The following is a 26,081-nucleotide window of genomic DNA, read 5'->3' on the forward strand; positions in this document are numbered from 1 at the left end:
TTGTATACTTCCTTACCAGTACGCTCTTAAATGCAATTATAGTTATGTTAATATTTTTCAGCACTGTCATGACATGAAATTACTGTCACTTTATTTAAAAAAAACAGACGGAAATTATAAGGGGACATAATAAAAAAGCACAAGTTGAAGAAAAACCGCCAATAGTCTCGAAATCTTGGTTTATTATTTTAGTTGGAATTGACTTTATATAGATATAAGAAGATGTAGTATGAGTGCCAATGAGACAACTCTCCATCCAAGTCACAATTTGTAAAAGTAAACCATTATAGGTCAAAGTACGGCCTTCAACACGGAGCCTTGGCTCACACCGAACAGCAAGCTATAAAGGGCCCCAACAATGACTAGTGTAAAACCATTCAAACAGGAAAACCAACGGTCTAATCTATATAAAAATTGAGAAACACTTATGAACCACATCAACAAACGACAACCACTGACCATCATGTTCCTGACTTAGGACAGGTGCAAATGCGGGTTTAAACGTTATAATAGGCGCCAACCTTCACCCTACCCGAAACAATAGTGTAACATCACAAAATAGAAAGACACACTATAAAATATCAATTGAAATGGCTTAACTCAACTAAAAGACATATTAACAAAAACAAGTGAACACAGTTACACTGAACGCATAATTTTGATCTATGACACAATGTAATAAAATACAAAATTAATAAAACAAGGGGTTTAGATGTTTAACAATATCAGAAAGACAACCATAACCTTGGACAAAATGCCGCAAAATAAAATAACGTACACAGGTAAATAAAAATAATTTTGTTGTAAGGTATACATAGAGTACGGAAATAATTTTTACAAAATAAATAATTTTGTTGTTCTTAGTACGAGAACAAAAGTGAATGTTTATCGTTTGAATAGGTTTCGGTAATTACGAGTAGATTTGTCAGAGATTTTGGTGTGCTTAGTGCCGATCTAATGAGTTATGTTTTTTCTATCCATCTTTAACATTTGTTGTGCTGTTGTGCTGTAACACCACTTTCAAGCATAGGGGAAGGTTGATTGCTCACAAAAATGCTTAACCTCCCTGCATTTATGTGTCAGGTCCAAGTCAGAAGCCTAAAATGCATTGGTTGTTATTGGTAGCTGTCTGCCTTATTTGTTTTTCGTTTTTTGTTTACACATAAATCACGATCACATTGTTTGTTTTCTCTTTTGAATTGTTTCATATTTAGTCATGTTTAATGCATCTTTGCTAGCCAAGGGTTACGATCCAGTCCCCTCCTCTCTTGGCGGATTAAGACAGAATTTCGGAAATGTTGGAATGTCAATGTATATTTTCGGTTCCTGTTTCACGAAATTTGTAAACACTAGGCACAACAATATTTACACCTCCAAACTGAAGAGAGTTCAAGTGCTCTCATTGGTCAAAAAAGATGTAGTCGGAATGGGTGTGACTTTTATCTACCGGTAGATGGCGCAACATTGTTTCACAAATGTTGGCTTAATCTGCCAAGGGTGGAGAGGAGGGGACTGGATCGTAACCCTTGGCTAGCGTAGATGTGTTTAATGACATCCTCGTCCTTGGTCTCATTGGCAATCATACCACAACTCCTTATTTTTTTATTAATTGCATGGCCAAAAATTAAAGAAGAAAAAAAACCTAAAAAAAAAAACATTTCAACATAAGACAAAACACAAATGTGTTAAAGAATGCTTGAAATAACGGAATTTAACCTAAAACCAATGGGGCCATAAACTATTCCTATTCAGAATTTTCTTACGTAAAAATGTGCGTACTCAAAAGCTGTTATGATGCATAACATTTCTCTAAAAACAGAACTAAGAAGACATAACAAACAAAACATTTTAATAAACATTTAAACATTCAATTGGTACAATATACAGAAGTTTGATTTGTTTTCAAAAAGTTGCTTGTATTTATTTTGAAGTCCGCCATTTGTTTAAAAAGTTTGTTTTTGATATCATCGCTGATTGTCTTTTCTCTGGCCAAAATCCAAGCAAATTCGAAATGTGTTGCTCCAAACAAAAGATCTGTACACGAAAATATTAAAGTATATGTTTCATAATCCGTGTCTAAGACCCAGTAGTCTCCATATGGCGCAGCTGAAACGATATAAACAATTAAGTTAAAACCAAGAGTTCAAGATGAATATATAGAAACCGCAATTTGTGAGACTTCCTCGATTTTGTTTGCACAAAAACACAACACACATTTTAAATCGTTCACGGTTAGCATGCTTACTATTTCAATGACATGTTAAATTTATCTAGGTTCTGTATACAAATAAAAAAATCAAACATTATGTGTGCTTATAAAAGTTCAAATAAATATCGTAAGGAGAAGGGCATTAAAAGAGTCAAGAAAATAAAATGTTTAAAAACTATTTCAAACAAGCACATTATGTTAGGAAATGCATACGGTCAAGAATTATAAATTGATGTTAAAAGATTTTTAATGCGTTGGTGTCTTAATTACGTCATGCACTGCTTTCATTAAAACGAAGAAAAATGCTGAATTAAGCAATCTTCCATTCATATATCTGTTGAGAAAACATCGTGCGCAGCCAAAATACAACAAAATGATTTTAGAGAAGCTTCATGATCCTTTATTAAAGTTATTTACATAATCTGACCTACATGTAATACATACAGTTGTTTTGTGGATGTGCATGTACTTTTCCAATACTAAATATACATGTGTGGCATGTAAGTCGTATATTAACTAGTAGATTTTTTTTTTTTATTTGCGAGACTTCCTCGATTTTGCACAAAAACACAACACACACAACACATTTTAAATCATTCACGGTTAGCATGCTTACTATTTCAATGACATGTTAAATTATCTAGGTTCTGTATACAGATAAAAAAATCAAACATTATGTGTGCTTATCAAAGTTCAAATAAATATCGTCATTATTTGCACTGCTTTCATTAAAACGAAGAAAAATGCTGAATTAAGCAATTTTCCATTCATATATCTGTTGAGAAAACATCGTGCGCAGCCAAAAAACAACAAAATGATTTTAGAGAAGCTTTATGATCCTTTATTAAAGTTATTTACATAATCTGACCTAATACATACAGTTTTTTTGTGGATGCGCATGTACTTTTCCAATGCTAAATATACATAAAAGTTGATTTAGAACAGGGAAAATCAAGAAATTTTACAAAATCTAAAAGTTCGTCATGGTTGTATGGTTACTCGTTAAATGTTAAATTTGGTTTTATCTTCTTTACACTTTGTAGTATAAGGGCCTTATTTCCCCCTACTCTTTTTCGTTGCCCTTGGCTTGGACTTGGAAAATCTGTTTCCACTTTTACTTACCAGAGGCAAATCTAAGTTTAAGTCTTGCTGCATCACTTTTATCAGGGATATAAGCGTCGCCCTCTGCAGACGTTTGTTTTCCGTCTCTACCAATAGAAAACAGAAAAAAATACAGTATTTAAAGTTATTAAGATTTACTGCCAGAATAAGTACGGAATAGGTAATACGAGAATCAATTTTAGACCAAACTAAAAATCGGAAAATGGTTCCTTTCATTTTGTATCGATTAAATTCGTTTTTTTTTAATTAATTGTTTTAATTAGTTACTTTTTTAAAAAGTTTTCCCATGATCAATTGATGTTTGAAACTTAATCAATATAATAGTGCATTTTTATGACCAAATATCTTCAGTCAGAGATAACAATAAAAAATAACGAAAACCATGAAAACTTTCAAATTTCAGTTCATTGATTCTCGGAAGACAAAGAAATAAAAAAAAATCGCTATGTTTCTTGTTTTGAGGACCAATTTAAATCAAATATAATGAAAATATAAAATATAAATAAAAGATACTCACGGTCCAAATCCAGAATTAAATATATCAATGTGGCCATTATCTTTCAGCTTGTAATTTGCCTTATTACAGACTTGGTCGTTTTCAAAACCAGCTTTGAATTTGTATATTTCATACCAATCTCCAAGATACTGAAACGACAACAAAGATTATGAAATAATTTTAAGGGACTATATATAGATATAAAAAGATGTGGTATGAGTGCCAATGAGACAACTCTCCATCCAAGTCAAAATTTATAAAAGTAAATCATTATAGGTCAAAGTACGGCCTTCAACACGGAGCCTTGGCTCACACGGAACAGCAAGCTATAAAGGGCCCCAAAAATTACTAGTGTAAAACCATTCAAACGGGAAAACCAACGTTCTAATCTATATAAAAAATGAGAAACGAGAAACACTTATGAACCACATCAACAAACGACAACTACTGAACATCAGATTCCTGACTTAGGACAGGTGCAAACAATTGCAGCGTGGTTTATAGACTGTTTTGCTTAACTGGCATCTTATTATAATATTGTCTTAGTATTTTATTACCAGAAATGAAAAATTTTGTATGTTTCTCAAGTTGATTCATACTATAATAATGTAAAGCTATCGTTTTCCAGCATTTTCCAGCATATTATTATAATTGGACACATTTATCTATAATATATGACAGTTTACCAGGAAATCGGTATGTCAGTGGAGATTTTTTTTTTAAACATAGAAAATTGTTAATATTATAATATAAAGATTTGGATTTCCATTTCTTGTTTATTAGATATTATTTCAAAATTCTTTTCATTTGACTAAACTTTTGAATGTGATTTATATTGTCACTGTCCTGAGCGAGCTCGATGTAGATTATAAAAGACCCGGTGTCGATTAAATGTATTTGCGGATGACAAAAATGTCCATATTATGACAGTTATTCAGATTATTAAGATAATGAATGTGTTTAAGCTGAAAACAATGAAAATATCTTTTTTTCATTCAGTACGAAACTGTCAAGGGTTCGTTCACAAATATTGTTATTTTCTGACATTGACTTAATATTATATATTTATATGTACATTTTCGTTCGCTTCCAAACGAAGAGCTAACAAATGAGAAATTACACATGCAATTAATTAATTTCACAATATTTGCATAATGCATGAAACAAAGTACAGGTGTATATATCTAAATAAATGAAATTAAAAGTAAGTAGACCAAGAATGAACAAATCGAAAAGAAAAAACACTTACTTGATTTATATCAAATCCTGATTTTACTGAAACAGTAGGACATTTCCCTGTACCAAACACTTGGGCGTAAGAACAACCCAGAAACAGACAGAGGATACAACCAGCAAGGGACAACATTTTGATCGAAACTATTCGAAAATCTAAGCCGGGTAGTATTAATAGCTTATAAATATCAGATGTTCGGACATGTGAATCCTTATCATGGATTTCATAAGATATAACCACTTGTGGTCATTTTTCTGTGTCCAAAACAAAGTGATTTCATATAGGATTTATTCAAGGTTAATGATGGTCAATTCTATGTATTGTTCTTTTTATTTTAAATATTGTCCACGTTGGAATAACGTGCGCTCTGCATTCATGGCCCACTTCGGTTTTATCACAATATGATATGTGTTGTCGTATATTGACTATAATAGTTTTGGCGACAGAACCCAAGTCTCAACACTTGATTAGGCACGAGATGATGCGAGTAAACATTTTATCTCCTTCTAATTTGTGTGTGTGTGTGTGTGTATGGTGAAAGAATCTTATCAAGTTTTATTAGACAACATGCTTTTGAAATACATTCATATTCATTGATAAGATAAAAACTTGACATTATTGCGGCTAAATAAAAACCTTGATACTTGTAAAAAAAACTCAGAATAAATCAGTAGAAGAGGACGTTTTGATGTAGTTTTGTCAACTCTACATTTATGTACCTTGCATCTTTAGTTGGATATAGTCCTGAATAAACATGAAACATGAGCTACTCAGCGAACATTTAGCAAACATCAATCAAATGGTCAATTTTCATTTGAAATTTAATGCAAGAATGGAAAATTTATCAATTTCATAAAATGCATAGACTTATATAATGTTTGCAGCTTTTAATGTTTGAACTAATTCTTTTAGGCTTTTCAGTATAAAACTGAAATTGGAACGGAAATGGGGAATGTGTCAAAGAGACAACAACCCGACCAAAGAGCAGAAAACATCCCAAGGCCACCAATGGGTCTTCAACACAGCGAGAAAATCCCGCACCCGGAGGCGGGCTTCAACTGATCCCTAAACAAAAATGTGTACTAGTTCAGTGAAAATGAACGTCACACTAAACTCCGAAACACATAATGAACTAAAATTAAAAAAAACATACAAGACTAACATAGGCCAGAGGCTCCTGACTTGGGACAGGCACAAAACTGCCTGAAATGAATGTATATTTGATTTGTTAAGGAAAAGCAAAACATAATGAAAAAGGAGGGATCAAATGTGCTAACTCATGACACAAAATCCCTACACGCAATTGACAAAATCAAAAGAGGAGGAATTGCGCTTTTATGTTGTTCTTCATCTGAAAGGTGTAATGAGGTCTTGAACACAGAACAAAAGCTCGCATAGTTTTTTTTTTTTTTTAATTATTTCCTATATATTATGAAAACAAGAATATGTGTCCATAGGACACCATGCATCGTTCGCATTATCAAATTTCCATGTTTTGTGAATCGGGAATTCTGGGTTAAAATCGTGATTTTGGCATATATCTTATCATAATAAACATGCGTACTAAGTTTCAAGTTGATGTGACCATGACTTTTTGGTAACCTTAAATTCTGGGTCAAAACCCTAATATGGCATATATTTTAAAAAGTTCACATTATAATAAATATGTGTATTAACTTTGATGGGTTGATGTAACAACAACTCCATGGTTAACTACTTTAAACCAACGTCAATCATTTTTTGGTAGGGATGAGCAGCTGAGACCTCATGCGCCCGACAAATTTCGTATAACAAAAGACATTCGTACCCTAACATATATAATAAAAATAAACCTATATCTATCATGATTACGCTATTTCACGGAGAGGTATATTGATTTGAAAATATCTTATGTATTTACGACTGTGGTTTTGCATTGCATCTAAGAAAAATATCCAATCTGATTAATTCCAGATACTTTTGATTTTTGAAATGAGGAACCTTTTGATATATAATTCATCTTAATTTGATCTTATTATATACATGTATCGTTGGGCTCGAAAGAGTGACCCATGCGAGCGGCTCATGCATACTACACACAACGTTATCATTAATAAACTTAAAATCGCGCGTAACGTTATAAATAAGTAAAAACATGACGAAAAACAACAGCATATAAAAAATCTAAAAATATATAGGTGTTGCTGTTTGATAGTTAAGATAGGAACACTTCCATTGGTTGAATGACATTGCAAGGTGCGCGCTTAATAACGTTATAGCTACTGGTGGTTACCTAGCAACTGACGTCATACACGCCAAGTTGTGTGTTGTGTGCAGACGTCGCCATTGTAAACAACGTCAACGAATAACATCCGGTTACAGTTAATTAGTTCAAACTGGGCTATATTATTTTAATCATGCCAAAATGTTACTTGAATGGTATTCGAGGATACAGAACAGGAAAATACAAAAGCAATACGGGTATGAAAACTATATTGAACGTGGAATTAGTTGAAAAACTGGTGTATAACGTAACTTCGTACGTGTCCGTAACGGCTGAAACTCAAATGTTTTTTTAGTCTTTCAACTGTCCTCAATGTTCCTTTCAAACGATTTTTCTTGTTTTTACGTTGATCCAGTGTGTTTTTTTTTAATTTAAATCCGATTTCATTCAGAGTTAACACCTTGTTGAATATGAATCAACTGCATTGGTTATTTTTTTTTATTATTTCAAGGGAAGATAATTCACGTTCTTAAAAGCAGGTGCCCTGTAACATGCGTCAAAGCAAAATTTGAAATAGCCTTCCAATACGTCACAATTAATAGGACTAGTGCTTGCCTTCAGAGGTGTTCGCAAATATATGAGTGAAAACAAACCAATAAAACAAGTTATTTTGACATGATTTAATAATATTACTGATTTTTAATTGAATATTTTGAGGAGAGAATAGGGTTTACTTTGAGAGGAACAGCTTAAGTTTTGGCTCCAAGAGACGGTGCTAGTGTCTTAACATTTGCCTGTTTCTATATATGGACCTGTGTCTTCTCCTTGTCTAAAATTTAATTCAAAATAGTGGGGTACTGATTGTCTCAGCTGCTCACCCTACCACAAAAGGATTGAAGTGGCCCCGAGTCTGACGGTAAAATGATTACACCAATATTTTGATTGAATTAAATGTTGTTTTTTTTATTGTGAATTTTTCAATTGTATCATTTGTCAGTCTTCCACTGACCAAGAGAATAAGGGGAATTGAGCATAAACATATCTAGCTTTGTAAATGTACTCTATAAGTTTCAGACAATCTTGCTTTTATATCGAAACAGGCATATTTCTCTCATTTCCGTCTATCGCGAACAGCAGACACAAACATGACCACATTTAGCATTGAAAAAGAGGGACGAAAGATACCAGAGGGACAGTCAAACTCATAGATCGAAAACAAACTGACAACGCCATGGCCAAAAATAAAAGACAAACAGACAAATAATAATACAGATGACACAACATAGAAAACTAAGCAACACGAACCCCACCAAAAACTGGGGGTGATCTTAGGTGCTCCGGAAGGGTAAGCAGATCCTGCTCTACATGTGGCACCCGTCGTGTTGCTTATGTTATTACAAATCCGGTAAATAGTCTAACTCGTTAGGTCACATTCGTGAAAAGGGAAGGGTATTGTAGTTACGACATAAGGAACATATCCGATATCATCTGTGAAACGGTTATTCCATAAAGGTCAACCAACTCGTGATGGCGTCCGTAAAATTTACGAAGGGATGATTTCAACTTCACCATTTGGAACTCTTGGTTTAATAGCTTCCTTGTGAGCAGCAATCCTCTATCAAGGAAATCATGATAGGAAATACAAGCTCGGGAATATCGTATCAATTGGGAGATATATACTCCGTATGCAGGCGCTGCTGGAATGTTGCTACATAGAAATGGAAAGTTCACAATTGGGAAGCTGAAATCATCTCTTTTGTCGTAAAGTTTTGTTTTCAACCGACCCTCATTGTCAATTTCTAGGTGTAAGTCAAGATATGAGGCAGACTTAACTGTATCTGTAGTATCCTTTATCTCTAGTTCGATGGGATAGATTCGTTCAACAGTCACCAAATTTTGTATTATTTAGTGAGAGGACACCATCTATATAGCGGAACGTATTGTACTATGAAATGAGATGGCAAGTATCTAAGACAACACTCATATGAAAAACTACAGCTATAGAAATATATGAGCATAACGAAATCAGAAATCTATATTTTAATCAGATTAAAGTCGACTTTTCTACTACCGCGGTGCTAAATCGTAAATGAAACATAATAAACGAACCAATAAGATAGTAGGATGCTAAAGTAAATAAATTAGATATATATGTGAATAACGAGAGATGTGGTGTATACGTCAATGAAACAACAACCAAACCGAGACAAATATTATACTAGTAAATTAAAAACATCTGCAGGTTATAAAAAAATTAAACAGATTCAGTTCATGAAGTTAAGCCATTTGCAACTGATTTGCAGTGTGTTCGTATGTTGGGATGTAACACCGCTGTCAGAGGGTTGAGCGGTCACAAACATGTCTAACCCTGCTGCACTCTTTATGTGCCTGTCCCAAACAAGGAGCCTGCAGTTCCGGGGTTGTTGGTTCGTGTCTATCATATTTGTTTTTTTTCGTAAATTGCATTTTGTATTGTATAAATTAAACCGTTAGTTTTCTTATTTGATTTGTTTCACATTTTTGTGAACACCAAATTCCCTTATATAATATAAGATTTTGTTGTTGTTGATATGACATATAGTTTATTAGAATATACTTTACAAGTATTCTGTTGTCATATTGGTATGCTTCTGATGTTTCAAAATAGCTTATAATCTAACTGTCCAATTTGAATATACACATGGATATGGAAACGGGAAACTTACACATTTTGTAAATGGCACCCATGTAATGTTAAAATTCATGACATTTAAAGATATAAAACTCACAAAGTTTTTTAATAAAAAAAAAATAAAATGACATATTTATTTATATTTTTAGAGCATGACCCATATGTTATGACAACAAGGTCTGGCTTGTCCATCAAGAAAATTCCTGGACCTCGAGGTCTGGGAGTTGCAACAAAGCAACAAACGCAGCTGCCTAGACAGAGTAAGGAAAGTGTCGTGACCAAGAAATACCCAGTAATCAAATACAAATCTCTGAGCTATCTGTCTTTTGTAACTAGATTTGCTTTGGCATTGAGGGTTCCAGAATTAGAACTCGCTGGAGTGAACCCAAAAGAAACATTGGAGTATTTAGGTGATGATGGGTATTTTTATCGGTCAAATAGTGATTCAACTTCAAGCGGAGGGGACTCAAACGATGAAGACTACGAATCAGAATCGGGAGATGAAGTGTTTGAAGGAGTGGATGATAACGTATTTTACGGTTCCGAGGATGATGACAATAAAAATTCCCAAGGGGAGAATGACTCCTTATGTGATAGTGTCAGCGATATTCGCTTGACTGACGAAAATCAAAACTTCAGTGACAACAGTGCTGATTTAATTGTCGATAGCAGTCAGAATTTAGAATCGAAGTTTTTGGGTGTCTCGCTTTCTACAATTAGTGGACCTGACATTAACAGGCTTAACGAAACTGATAAACCCTTCGCGTTACAACTGAAAACCGAAACACAAATTTCGTTTAAATGCGAAGACTGTGAAAGAAGTTTTACCATATATTCAGCGTACCAAGCGCATGTTCGCTCTCACTCTAAACAAAGAAATCGATGTGGAGTATGTGGAAAAATCTTCACACGTTCCTGGCTCTTGAAAGGACATATGCGCACGCATACTGGGGAAAGACCGTTTCCCTGTCCTGCTGAAGGATGTGATAAAGCATTTGCTGACAAGTCAAATCTTCGATCGCATATGCTTATTCATAGTGTAACTACAAAGAACTTTACTTGCCAGAAATGTGGACGTGCTTTCGCTCAAAAGCGTTATCTCCACAAGCATATGCTAGAAGTGTGTCGTTTGATATAAGATTCATAACAACTTTCATAAAACAATTTTCTTTTACTTTAACACATCTCTTTTATTTTGGATATTTATCATACTATCATAATTTTCATGTTACTCAGTTTTATGTTTTCTCGGTTGTTTTTTGTGTACTGTTGTTTGGGTTGTTTGTTCGTTTTTTGCTAAGGCTTTTTTGGTTTGTTTTCGACTTATATGAGTTTGAATATGATCCATTTGGTATCTTTTCCCCTCTCTTCTACTTTTCTTTACAACGAATTACTGGTATTTATTATCGTGTTAATCAATACATGTTTTGTTATTTTAAACAAGAAAGGAATTAGCGGTGTAACATAAATACAAGAATATGTAACTTTTATATTCAAATCTTAATACAAAATCTGTATTGCCATATATTCCAATGTTGTAAGTTAAGTCTTATTTCATTGGTGGGCGTCATGGCAACCAATAACCTTTGTACATGTATACACCTGTCTCATGACGTTACGAGTTTGAATCTACAAAAACGGGATTAATGTTGATAAAAATGTAACTGGACTTTTTTGGTGCATTTAATTGTAATTATAAGAAATAAAGGTTATTTATTTTAAAGATTTTTTTGTGTGTACTCACAAACTATACATGAAGTCGTTCGGATTCAGTTTGTGAGTTGGTGGACCAAGTTTACATTTCAATAAACTCCACCAAAACACATTTTTTGACTATAATAAACTAAATTAATTTGAGACAAATACAAAGAAATCCACAAATACATATAGAGGCATACAGCTGAGTTTATAAATCAACTAAACGTTCAACAAAAATATATGCATCCTTTCTTAAGTTCTACCGATTTTTTTATATATGCATGTATAGGTAACTAGTTTAGTTACTTGAAATGTTGTTGTTCTTTTTTAGGAATTTTTGATAAACAACAAAAGTTAAGTTATAATTTTGTATTTCAAAAAAAAAATAATAACGATCTCTTGATTCTTCATTAATTTAGCAATCCAATCAAAAATGTTTTGTCCTCTAATAAAATACAACTTTGGCATACACTCTGTATAGTCTGTGTTCTTTGGGAATATTAAAATGTCTTCATTTTTTCTTGATTATCAATTCGCAAGGAATATTTATAGCAAAGGATATATTTTGATTCTATCATAAAAAGAATTTTTGCATCGAGTGAAATACATCGTTTTTTTGTTCGTTTTTTTCTAGAGTCAATGAGGTATGGCAAATTGCCCTTTCTTTATTACTTTACATTTTATAATAGTAATGGTAAGAGCACAGTAGATTATATGTTGACATCACAGAATTTATTTTATACCATCAATAATTTTATGGTAGAACCACCTACTGATCTATCAGATCATTGTTTAATAGCATTGAATATTTTTAATTTTAAAAGTTCTAAAGAAATAAATAAGGAAGAACTATGGTCCCTTCCTGGTACTTTTAAATGAACCGATCAGAACAAGGACATTTATATTGATGCTTTATTAGAAGAAAACAGTGTAAAAGACATTCTATCTTTAAACAAACTAATTGACGATACTAATTTTAATGATATTGACTTCTTGGTGACCAAAACTAATGAAATATATTTAGAAGCTGCAAAAAAAGTCAGTTTCTTTTAAAGCAAATTTTAATAAAAATCCATAATGCAAAGACATACAAAAAAGGCAAAACCTAAAAAAGTATGGATGTCAAATGATTGCTTACTCCTTAGAAAAGAAGTTCGTTCCCTTGGAAATAGATTAGCTAAAGCCCCTAATAATAATGCATTAAGATTGACTTATTGCAACTGTAAAAGAGAATACAATAAACTTAAAAATAAACTGAAAAAGGATTTTTTTCAATCCTTGATAGAACAAATAAATGATATAAATCCAAAGAGCACCAAAGAATTTTGGGGTAGCATTAATAATTACAAAAAAAAGAATAATACAGGTAACTTGCCTGCTATTTCTGCCAAAGAATGGGAGATTCATTATAAAAATTTGCTTGCTTCAAGTGAAAATGATAAAACTGAAACAAATCAAAATATAGAGAACAAAGACCATAACTTTACTAATACATCCCTTAATGTCCCTATATTCCATGTAAAGAAATCAAAGACTGCATTAAGAAGTTAAAAAAGGGAAAATCTGGAGGTCCTGATCTGATAATTAATGAATTTCTAAAGGTAGGGTCAAACACTCTAGTTTTACTTTTGACAAAACTTTTTAATAAGATACTTAATTCAGAAAAATTTCCCAAATTTGGAACATTTCTCTTTTGACACCAATTTATAAATCTGGTGACCCATCTGATTGTGGGAACTATAGAGGTATAAGCATAACAAGCTGTCTTGGTAAAGTCTTTACCTCCATATTACAAAAAAGACTTAGTGATTTTCTTGAAACAAATAATTTATTATCTTCAAATCAAGGTGGTTTTAGAAAAAATTACAGAACTGTAGATCATGTCTATATTTTAAAAGCAATAATACACAAATATTTGTTTAAATGTAAAAAGAAACTATATGTGTGTTTTGTAGATTTTAAAAAGGCTTTTGACAGTGTCTGGAGATCAGCTCAATACCTAAAATTACAAAATAAAGGAATACAAGGCAAATTTTATAATATACTGCATGACATGTACTCTAATACCTTATATTCATGTAAATATCAAAATATGTTTGCTAAGCCTTTTCTTGCTAATCAGGGAGTCAAACAAGGAGACAGTTTAAGTCCAACTTTATTTAATATATTTGTTGATGACATAGGAAAATACTTAGATAAAACTCAACGAGTGCAGTTAATTTACATGATCAAAAAGTGAACCATTTATTGTATGCTGATGATTTATTATTGATATCTGAATCTGCAGCTGGTCTCCAGAACTCTCTTGATTCTTTGCAAAAATATAGTGCTGAATGGAAACTGGAAGTGAACTTTAAGAAAACAAACATTATAATTTTCTCTAAAAATAAAGTAAATAAAGAAAACTTGTACTTTTATTACAGTTCTAATGCAATTGAAATCGTTGATTGTTATAAGTACTTAGGAGTTGATTTTCATAGCTCTGGAAAATTTATACAGGCAGTGTCAAGCCTCTCAGATAAAGCTAAAAAAGCATATTTTGCATTAAAGTCTAAACTCCCATATAGTGAAAACTTGTCTGTTAAAACTTGGCTCCAGCTTTTTAATTCAATGATAATTCCTATTTTAACTTATGGATCAGAAGTATGGATATCAGAATTCAAATCAAATTTTGAAGCATTAGACAAAAGTAAATTAGAAAAAACACAAAACTCCATATTTAAAAACATACTTGGGGTTCATGGAAAGTCTTCCAATCTAGCAGTGCGGTGCGAATTGGGCACATTACCTATTAGCATTAAATGTTATCAACTTATATATAAATACTATGTGCGTCTCAGTGATATTGGTGAACGGTCTGGTGGTCCACATGAAATTCTCAAGGCTGCTTTTGAAGTGGGCAAAACTCTCACAAATAGAGAAAATTCATGGTCTAATAAATTATGTTAATTATTAAAATATATTGGAATACCCTTAAACAAGCATTGTAATAGTAATTTCAAACAGAAACTTGAAGATTTCTACAAAAATAAAATTATATTTGAACTATCTAAGATAAAAGATGGAAACTGTGGTAAACTTTTATTTTTTAGTAAAATTTATACTAAATTTAAACAACAAGAATATTTGAACTTTAATGTTCCTAAATATCTTAGAAAAAAACTCACTAAATTAAGAATAAGTGCACACTCATTAGCAATAGAAACTGGTAGGTATGCAAGACCAATAATACCCTCTAATGAGAGATTTTGTAAATTTTGCTAAGGAAAAATTGAAAATGAGATACACTTCTTGATTGAATGTCCTCAATATAACAAAATTAGATCTAAATATAAAATCAATGATATTAACTCAAATAATTTGGATGAAAATTTTACCATACTGTTTCATCAGATAATAATCCTTTATAATAATTTGTGCATATACTAGTACACATATACCTTATATAGGTGATTGTGTGTTTTAAGTAGAATTACGAAAATTTAGAATAATCGTGATGTATATGTATCATGATTTTTTATTATTAATTGTTTTGGCTTTTAACTAGCTGTCAGTAACTGCTAGTACTCTCAAATCGTACTTTCTTGTTTATTTGACCCGTTGATACTAATTGTAATGCTTTTTTGTTATTTAATGTTATTCAGGGTTATATCTGGTCTATATACCAGCTTTGATAAGTGTTTGGTATTACTATAAATTTTCACTTCGTACTATGAACATCAAAATTATTTTTTTTGTAAAAATATTTCCTTTCTCTATTGGAACTGTACACGTATATCTAACAACAAAATTATTTTCGTTTACCTGTGTTTAAAGTTATTGCAAATGGCTGATATTTTTGTTCGATCATATTGTTTTTCTTAATTTGTTTAACATTTCATACCGATATAACATGTTACTTTTATTATTCTTCCCTTAGTTTATCTATTTTGTATTTACATTGTATCATAGGTCAAATTTGTTCAGTGTATGTTCACTGGTGTTAATATGTCCTTTGATTGAGTTAAGCTATTTCAGTTGATATTTTATAGTGTGTCTTTCTATGTTGTGATGTTACATTATTGTTTCAGAAAAAGGGTGAAGGTTTGGTACCATTAAAACGTTTAAACCCGCTACATTTGTTTGCACCTGTCCTAAGTCAGGAATCTGATGTTCAGTAGTTGTCGTTTGTTGGTGTGGTTCATAAGTGTTTCTCGTTTCTCGTTTTTATATAGATTAAACCGTTGGTTTTCCCGTTTGAATGGTTTTACACTAGTAATTTTTGGGGCCCTTTATAGCTTACTATTCGGTGTGAGCCAAGGCTCCGTGTTGAAGACCGTACTTTGACCTATAATGGTTTACTTTTTTAAATTTTGACTTTGATGGAGATTTGTCTCATTGGCACTCATACCACATCTTCTTATATCTATATATGGTATTAATATGAGTTTAGAATGTAATGGTATTCATAGAATATACTTAGAATGTTATGGTATCCATAGAATTTACTTATGACTGGCTGTTACATGCATCTATATTTCGTTTATATGTTGTTTTAATATTATTATTGTCTGTATTCGGATCACGCCTCTATTGTGCTCTTTCCAATAAATATTGAATTGAATTGAATTATTTCACTTAAATTGGAAAACCAGAAAAATGTTGAAATCTACTGAATTTTGAATGTAACAGAGTAAAAAATTCCATGTTTATAGTGAAGGATATTATTTTATTGTACTATAAAAAAAATGCATTGTATCGAATGAAATACATGATTTCTTTTCTCTTGAGAGTCAAAGAGGTATGGCATTTTCCCTCTATTTATTTCACTCAAAGGGGAAAACAGAAAGATAAATGTGTTAACCTGCTAAATTTTTAATATAAGTTAACAGAGTCAAAATATTATTATGTGTTTAAAAGATATATGTTAAATAGCATAATATGCATTCATAGAATTATCATGTGTTATTTAGTGCTGCACATGTCTGTTAACAATTTTGATACAATAATGCGATATTTATAATATATCGTTTTGTAACATTTTGAATTACTTTGTGTATACATATGAAAGAAATACATGATATCTTAACTACTAGTAGAACTTTTGTTTTTGGTTCTTAAACATAAGTATTATACTTGCTCATTGTTAGAAGATGAGCTCATTTCAAAATCAAATGTAGAAAACGGCTGAAAATAATTTATATAGGTTCAATCTTCCTCAAACAAGATAATACGTATAAAAATAAGGAGATGTGGTATGACTATCAACCCAAGTTTAAATGAAGTGGATGTAAGCAAATATAGACAACCGTATGGCATTCAACAATGAAAAAAACCCATACCGTATAGTCGGCTATAAAAGGCCCCGACAAGAAAAATATGAAACGATTCAATTGAGAAAACTAACGGCCTAATTTATAACAAAACAATTTACGAAAAACAAATATGACAAACATGAACCAATGACAACCACTGAACTACAGGCTCCTGACTTGGGACAGGCACATAAAGAATGTGGCGGGGTTTAACATGTTTGTGAGCGCTCAACCCTCTCCCTAACCTAGGACAGTGGTATAACAGCACGCCATAAGGACAAACTATAAACATCAGTTGAAAAAGGCTTAACTCATCAGATCGATACAAAGCTAAAAACACAGATATGAAAATAAGGAGATATGATTGCCAATGAGACACCTATCCACTAGAGACCATATGACGTAGATTTAAGCGTACGGTCGTCAAAAAAGGAGCAAAAACCATACCGTATAGTAAGCTATAAAAAGCCCCGACATGACCAAATGTTTATGAATTCATGTGAGAAACACAACTGCCTATCAACGAGTCCATTTCAGTTTCAAGATAAGTAGACTATACATAAGAAGCTGACAATGAGTGTCGGTTAATGATTTAAATTTTCCCATTTTGAACTTTCCATTTCTATGTATCAACATTCCAGCAACACCTGCAATCGGAGTTAACGTCTCCCTGTTCAAACGATATTCCAGGGTTTAAGTTTCCCATCACGATTTCCTGGATAAAGGGTTAATGCTTACCTGAATTGAGCCAGTAGTTCTTAATGGTAAAGTTAAAGTTATCATTTAGAAATGTTTACGAACACTTTATAATTTTGACTGTTTCACAAATTACCACGGATATGTTCTAGTCGTATCGTAACCCCAGTCCCGTCATCTCTGCCTGAATTGGTTATAACCGCATATAACCGAATATCTTATTGCCATTAGCAAGACGATGGGTGCTCCGACTGGAGCAAGAACTACTTACCGTTCTGGAACGCAAGAATTCAGTCCGGTTTTTATGTGTGTAAGTGTTGCTCAACTTTAAGTTTAATGTGTAGTGTCTTATGGGTTGTTGTAGGTCTGTTCGTTTTTTTTTTTGGTTTTTTTTGGAGGAGGGGGGATTGTGTGTGATTTCTTAGACTCATGGTTTTTGAATGCTCCTTGGTATCGTCTCTATTCGTTTTCTACGAATTTGAAAATCGAAACAAAGACCTAATTTATTGTAGCATTAGCAGACAAAATGGTCCTAAACAAAAGATTTTAGTTGATTCAGGTAAACACTACTTTGGGGAGTTTGAACCATTCTATACTGTTCGAGGATGTAATACAATCTACTAAAGTGGTATCAAAGAAATGTTTCCCAAACTGATAGTCGGTGTAAATATCTTTTTGTCAGGAATAAAGAGATTTAGACATGATTACATTAGTGTTCAGACAGAATATTTTTTTCTCAATTTGAAGATATATATATATATGCACTTTATAAACTTGTTTTTTGAAACAGAAACGGTCAAAAAATTTTTTTTTAATCCTTTACGAGAGTTTACTCGAAATTGGTCTAGCGGTTTCAGAGAAGAATATTTTGAAAGTGTTTACGACTATGACGGACGCCAAGTGTTGAACATAGCTCACAAAGGGCTAGGACAGTTTCACAAAATGAAATGGACCAATGAGTGTCACATGCATCGCTACCACACAAGGTCCTGTGTTTGCAATTTTGATTTGTTTGGAATGAAACCGCAGTAATGCGAGAGAAAAAGCGTGCAATACTATTGTGAATAACGTCTTCTGCCAAAAAGTAATACTGTTCATCTGAATCTACACTTTAAAGTGTGAAGATAAAGATTAAAGCAAAGAAGTAAATGTATGTGGGTCAATCCTAAATAAGTATTGCTGTTCCTTAGAAGAAATATCGTTTATATCCTGACGCTATCCATTATTGCTAGTCACTACAATCTCGGAATGAAACCGCGGTTATGCGAGAGAAAATCGTGCACGTTTATCTATTGTCTAAAAGATCTTCTGCCCTATATAAACTTGATATTATAAAAGATTTTATTCTGATGCGTGTGTAAAAGAAAATGAATGAAAAGTGCGTGCAAATGTTTAATAAAAATATGCAATTAATTTTCAGATTTTCAGTCACTTGACACAAATGAAAATGCAAAGTTATCTTACATATATCTTGATGTGCCCCATATGTTTTGTTGATTGTTTTTGAAGTGAGATTGTCGGATAATTTTAAAATGACAATATTGGTTAATGTCTTTGACTAACATACTAGATTATAATTTGTTATTATAGCCTAGCTCACATACACTTGTGTTCCTCAATACAGATGTACCGTGGTCAACATCTAGCCAGAAATTTCGCTCAAACCAGTGCTAGGAGTCATCTTGACCTAGCAGTAAGGTGGAATATTTTGCTCCATGTTGAAAACCTCAATGTAAATGAGACGACAAAGAACAAATAAAAGCGCTGTTACGTGTAATTTGCATTTGTAAAGTGCGTGTAGTTATCCATAAGGAATGGATGTAATATTTTTTCTGTCTGTTGGAAATAACATAAAAAATGTGGTGCACCTGAATAACCCATGTAGCAAGTTATTCAAAAGTGTGCAACACATTTTTGAGGTTATTTCGAGTAGACAGAAAAAAACATTACAATTATTCTTTATAATTTAATTCTAAATTCCATTTTTAAGGAGTAAATCATGAAAAAATGTTAATGACGTCACGGTCACATGACAAAATTATGTCTGAGCTGATAAACAAAAAACTTTCAGCGAATCAGAAGACGTGTTACATCCAAAATAAAACCATTAACCCTTAAACCTAAACCTAACTTAGAAAAATCCCTAATCTCACCCCAATCATAGATAAACCCTATTCCTGAAGTATAGGGACTCATAAAGTGAAAGAAGGCCGTAGTTATTTTTTGTCATTAATCAATACACTGTATCCTTCTTTTCTATTGTGGTTAAATGTCCGATTAAACTCTCCTGCCTGAGGTAATACGAACCCTGTCAGACAGACATATACACCTTTAAATCATCCCATACACCAAATAAAGTTGACATATTGCTTATGGTAACTGATAAACTAACATAACCACACAAACCTATTATTGGCCAATGAACCATGAAAATGAGGTCAAGGTCAAATGAAACCTGCCAGACAGACATGTTAACCTTAGAATTATTCCATACACAAAATATACTGGAACTATTGATTATAGTGTCTGAGAAAAAGACCAAATCTTGAAAACTAAACATTGTCCAATGAACCATGAAAATGAGGTTAAGGTAAGATGAAACCTGCCAGTACACCTTACAATCATTCCATACACCAAATATAGTTGACTTACTGCTCATAGTATCTGAGATACGGACTTGACCACGTAACTGTAACCTTGATCACTGGTCCATAAAATGAGGTCCAGGTTTTGTGAACGTTACCTGACGGACATATAAACCTTGCAAGGAACCCATACACCAAATATCATTATCCTATTACTCATAATAAGAGAGTATTCAACTTTTAAAATAGCAGTATTTCTTTTCAAGCATGAAAATAAGGTAAAGGACAATGGACATATGACAGACGGAAACTTCGTATACAAGGTATGATGCATTCAAGTCTTCTAGCTCCTGAAATATAAAGCTTTATACAATTCGTTTACGCCGTCGCCGCCGCCTCCGGATTGTAATACCTTTGTCTCGCATACTGCGACTTTCGGCGCCGGCGAGACAAAAACCGGGGATGAACTCAGGAAAAGACTAGCAATAGGCCTCTGGACAATTTTTATAAAAAACTAGAAGTACTGCGAGCAGAGCGAACAATATTATACCCCCACCCCGGAAACCCCAAATTGATTCTGATAAAATAAGAAAATAAGAGGTAACATTTATATGATTAAGATTGCGAGAAATTCAAATAAATTGTAATAAGGGTTTAAGAGGAGTTACGAATAAAAAATATAGGTAACCCCAAAATAAACAATGGCATGCTTTACTGAGGGAAACCCCAAGAATAATTCGGGCCCCATGCCACCCTCCCCCTTAAACCCCCCCCCCCCCCCCCCCCATCCCCCCCAAAAAAAAAACAATAAAAAAAACATTTAGAGAATGTACATGGCATTATATGGTTGAGTTTCTGCGAAAGTTTCATTTAATTTAGATTAGGGATTTAGGAGGAGAAGCGGATACACATGTTTACCATAGTATGCAGATATGATGGTAACTATAAGAAAAACACAAAATTTATTCAGATGATAAAATTAGATAATAGGTACAGAAGTAAATACTGTCAGTAATATTTAGTCAAAGTTTCACAAAACTGAAAAAGAGCAGTTGCGGATACAAAACCGGGACAGAATGACGAACGGACGAACAAACATACGGACGGACTCCTCAATCACTATAAAAGGCGGGTTATGATTAATGTACCATATACGAAAATGATGACACGTTGAAAATTGATCGTCACTACACCACAAAATAGGAATCCTAGGAAAACGTTGCGCTTGCGCTAATACCATTAATCGACGTCATTAACGTCTCTGCTGACAACGTTATCGTCGAAGTTTCGCCGATACATTGCACAAGGATAATTTTTGGAAGTCTAAAGAATTGATCCCGTGCAGCTTTTCCGAGGAAAGTAGAAATTGAAAGAGAAGTGTGGTGAGTTATTTTATTGCACTTTCTTCCAGTACTATGCTTTTTATTCTGTTTTCCATTTTAAAACCTACTAAGACAAAAAAAGAATACCCCATTTAAGGTAAATTTGATTTTGTTTCATGGTCTTGAGCTGAGTTCTTTGTGTTAATGAGAAGTCGTTGAACGATTTCCTATCAAGACAATTGAATGTATCTTAAATTTGCTGATAATCCTCTAGACTTCCATAGATTTTGTGATAAACAGCTAATATTAATATTTGTATTTTTACCGAAGTACTTTTGACCTTAAAATTTGAGTTTCTATAACGCAGTAATCTCAAATAAAATGCATGTAGGTCATATTCAAACTTCTCTTATTCTGGTCGTTCTGGCTCTTTAAAGATTAGAAATCAGAAAAATAGATCTTAAGTTTCGATTACTCTTCAGAGTCAAGATTAAGTGTTTTTGAAAATAAAGGCAAATTAATATTAGATATGTATCAGTTTTTTTAATTCTGACTACAACTCCCGTGGTTCCGGCGCGTGTATGTCCTTTGAAAAGTTGAAAATGAGAAAACTTAAGATTTTGGATGGATACTTTTGATTACTTTGGATAGATAGTAATCTTTGGTGATCTCCCAGAAAGTCAAAGTAATCTTCAAAATCCAAGTCTTCTTTAAAAATCCTGTAATTTAGACATTTCGGGGAGTTCTGAATTTCTGCGAACCATATTTGTTTATACTGATCAGTGAGTGTTTGTTTTATGCTTAATGTAAGCCACTTATGTTCATTCTGATAGTCGGAAGTATAAGTAAGTCCGCATTCGTTGAGAATTGAATGAACATGTGTTAGCCAGGGCAGATTATAACCGTTTTAAATTGTATAATGAAAATATGCTAGGTTATATATACTGGATGACAACTTCTCACCTCTATTTACAAATTTACACCAGTATGACCTAATCCTTGTTTAAATAGATATACTTAATGGGCATCGCCCAGTTTCTCCATATACAATTGTTGATTGAATTCTCCTTTGCATATTTAAAAGGTGTTTTAAAAATTTTGTACTTGTTCTATCACATCATACTTTCCGAATCCCTATACTTCACATTCATATAAAGGAATGGGTTTTACAATTTTGTCGAACAAATATCGATTTGACATTTTATTGAAAGATTGTACGTTCTACCTTTTTTACTCCGTACATAGTTTTTGTAGCCTTTTCAGCTAGATTGTTTAGCTTTATTAAATGACCCTGTTCTGTTATGAAGAAGTCCAAGGTATTTAAAATCTTTCATACTTCAATTTCTTTCCATCGAAATACAGTTTCGAATCGTTTGGTTGTCTTCCGTTGCCGAAGATCATTACTTCTGTTTTTGAGACATTCACTTTTAATTTCCACATTTTACAATATTCGCTAAAGCATTGGGGTTGCTTTCGGAGATCGGCTTTCGATTATGCCATGAAAACAGTATCATCTGTATATAGAATAACAAACAACTAAAAATATTTATACAGGTCTTTTTCAAACGTGATTGGAATGCTTTTGAGACCTTTAATACGTTTACAGGAGAAGAAGTTTATCATATCGTTGATATATACTAGTAAAGAAAATAACAATGGAGATAGATTTTCCCCTTGTCGAACTCCAGTTTTGATGGAAAATTTGTTAATAAATGTATTGGTCAATGAAAGTTTAAATGTTAACTTAAAGATGACAGCAAGGCTTGTAAATGTTTTGTTCTGTCCATTTATACTATACAATAACAGTCCTAAAAATACAAGTATAATATAAAGTTGCTCATGTAGATTCAATTTTTTAAAGGGGCATATAGGGGAGGGGTTACAACGGATTGTCATGATGCATTTTTCATTTTCACGTAACTCAACAGTCAACAGGATAAGTATGGAGAGGACAGTCCAAGAAGAAAAAGAAAATCAGACAGTGGCTGGATTATGTGAAGCGATCCTTAGTGTTGCCGAATTTGAATTCACACTTGAACAGTGGGAAGTAGTCGAAGTAGACATACGTGCAGCTGAGGATAGGGAAACCGCCTTGATAAAGGAATTAGGTATGTCCGTCAAATAATCCCCCCTCTTCCCTTTGTCCTAGCTTACACTTCTGAATATAAAACAAATTCAAGATTGTCTCGTATGATCCCTTTGTACATTTATAGTCCACAACTAGTATTCCCATCAAATTAAAATGAATAAATGATAACCTTATTTTTGGTAAAAGATATCGTTAATGATGCTATTGGTTATATAAGTAAGTGCTTTGAAGATAGTTTTGTATTTAGTGAAAATTGAGAAAAAATTATCAATGTGTATAAATGGGTCATTTCTCAGATAAAAAAAATCATTTTGATTCACTGTTTCTAAGCCTACATCTCTTCTATGTTATTGTTTGTTTCCTTTAAATCTTTGTATCTTTCAAATCAAATTTCATTATTGTTGTTTTCATTTCTTTTTCTGTTCTGCTCGGTGGATGAGTTATGCTCTTCATCACCTAATAAGTAATGTTACATAGAGGCGTCGTGTATAGCAGGAACGAGACAGCAACCAAATGATATAAAACTTAAGACATATACATAGGTCAATAAACAGCTTTAATCAGAAGTCACACGTCCTTACAATATGTCAAGGTCAAAATCGCCTCGCGTCTTTACAAGTTGTAAATAAATTTACCAGATACTAATGTCTATTTCAGTTGTTAGGTTGTTGTCTCATTGCAATATACCTGATATCGGCTTAAACTACCAGCAACACCTCAATTCCTCAATGTTCAAGATCTTTAAGATATATACGTGTTTTTCCATTTAGACAAATTAAAAGAGCAGGACACAACTAAAGAAGAAAATATAAAAGAAGAAGACAATGAGTTGACTTTCCAAGAAGACATTCAAAGTGTATCTGATGAATTGAAAGGCTTGGAGGAGGAAAAAGACGAAGCAGAACAACCGAAAGCGTCAATGAGAGTAGCAGGTAATAACGTTACTTCTTGAATTCCATCGCCACTTGTTTCTTTTACGAGTTTTAATTTTAACATCTTTTCTGTTTTTGTTTTATAGTTAAAATTATACTTTCTAAACAGTTATACCTAAATATTTCCTTGTTTTATGCTATTTACTCTGAACTGAACAGTAGCATATTGTCTGTACGTTCATTTAACAATAGCGAATATTATAAATTGTAAAGCAGATTTCGGTGTTGTAGTTGGAGATTAAGAGTTATCATCATCATTATTATTTGCTGGATCTGTATATCTTATGTTATCTCATCATTTTTTTTTTTGAATGATTACCGTCTCTTCGGAGACGGTCTTATAAGTTGAACGATGGACAGTCTTCGGACTGAATGCTTTTTTACAACCTGATTGGAAGATATTACTGACTCTTTCATAGTAAAAGTCTGTTGATTGGTTGGGGCAATGTGAAACCTAGTAAATGTACTTTAATCCCGCAGAGTGTCGGGTTTGAACTCTTTATTTTAGTTATTAAAGTTGCATCGTGAGCAATCATGCATATCGGTACACAGGAACATTATTCTATAAATAGCCGAAACTCGTCCAATTGCACATGTGATCAGTCCACATTTTATCCAGTCGCTCGTTGTTATGAACGTTCAGCAGAGTCATTAAAGTTGAAAACCTATTAAAACCTAGGGACACACCGCGCATGCTTTTTTTCCTCGGATATACATATTCGTTTGATATTAAGTAAGATAATCCGACGGTAACAATTTAATTGAAAAACGGGTATAACCAAATCAATTAATTTCGATTAATATTGATCAATACGGGAATAATTTAGAGGAGTGTTTGCACTGGACTAGACAATGCCTAGCTATCTTACCGTGCCAAGATAGCAGAATGTGAAGAACACAAGACGAGGGGATAAAATAAGAAGAAAAAACGACTCTCAGACTATAAAATTCGTAAGGGTTCCGCGGAACCCAGTGTCTCGCCTACTTTTGCTGTTAATCGCAGGCTCAACAAAAATGAGATGAGGAAAAAAATTAATAAAAATATTCCCCTCGATACAATTTTTTTATTGTAAGAAGCTTCTGTCCAAGTTTGGTAAAAATCCAGGATAGTTTATGAATCTAATAAATGTTTTAAAAAATTTAACTGCAGACTGTATCTAATGTTAACTGGAAGAAAAACTAAGTCCATTTATAAGTAAAATATGGATAAACAAGTACAAAATTTTAATAAAAATTTCCTTCTAGATACTAGCTTTTGATCATAAACAAACTTCTGTCCATGTTTGGTACAAATCCAGGATAGTTTAAGAAAGTTATTAAAATTTTAAAAACTTTAACCACAGAGTGAATGTAATGTTCCCTGGCAGAAAAAAAAAACTTAGTCCATTTATAAGTAAAATACGGAAAAACAGGGATTTTTTTTTTAATTTACTTCTGGATACTATCTTATGATCATAAACAAGCTTCTGTCCAAGTTTGGTAGAAATCCAGGATAGTTTGAGAAAGTTATTAAAATTTTAAAAACTTTAA

At 32.7% G+C, this 26,081-nt stretch overlaps 2 protein-coding genes across 2 annotated transcripts; one reads left to right on the forward strand and one right to left on the reverse strand.

Moving 5' to 3' along the window:
• Positions 1-1,832: 1,832 nt before the first annotated feature.
• On the reverse strand, positions 1,833-5,213 carry LOC127701358 (apolipoprotein D-like). Its single transcript, XM_052205253.1, has 4 exons — positions 5,077-5,213; positions 3,849-3,976; positions 3,332-3,417; positions 1,833-2,106 (listed from the first exon to the last, which is right to left on the reverse strand). Exons 1-4 carry the CDS (start codon positions 5,191-5,193, stop codon positions 1,868-1,870), a joined length of 570 nt encoding a protein of 189 aa, XP_052061213.1. The 5' UTR covers positions 5,194-5,213; the 3' UTR covers positions 1,833-1,867.
• A 2,244-nt stretch (positions 5,214-7,457) lies between these two features.
• LOC127702744 (protein snail homolog Sna-like) lies at positions 7,458-11,073 on the forward strand. Its single transcript, XM_052207049.1, has 2 exons — positions 7,458-7,521; positions 10,085-11,073. Exons 1-2 carry the CDS (start codon positions 7,458-7,460, stop codon positions 11,071-11,073), a joined length of 1,053 nt encoding a protein of 350 aa, XP_052063009.1.
• The last annotated feature ends 15,008 nt before the right edge of the window (positions 11,074-26,081 follow it).

Source organism: Mytilus californianus, unplaced genomic scaffold (genome assembly GCF_021869535.1).
Source record: "Mytilus californianus isolate M0D057914Y unplaced genomic scaffold, xbMytCali1.0.p SCAF_5, whole genome shotgun sequence".
Taxonomy (NCBI): Eukaryota; Metazoa; Mollusca; class Bivalvia; order Mytilida; family Mytilidae; genus Mytilus; species Mytilus californianus.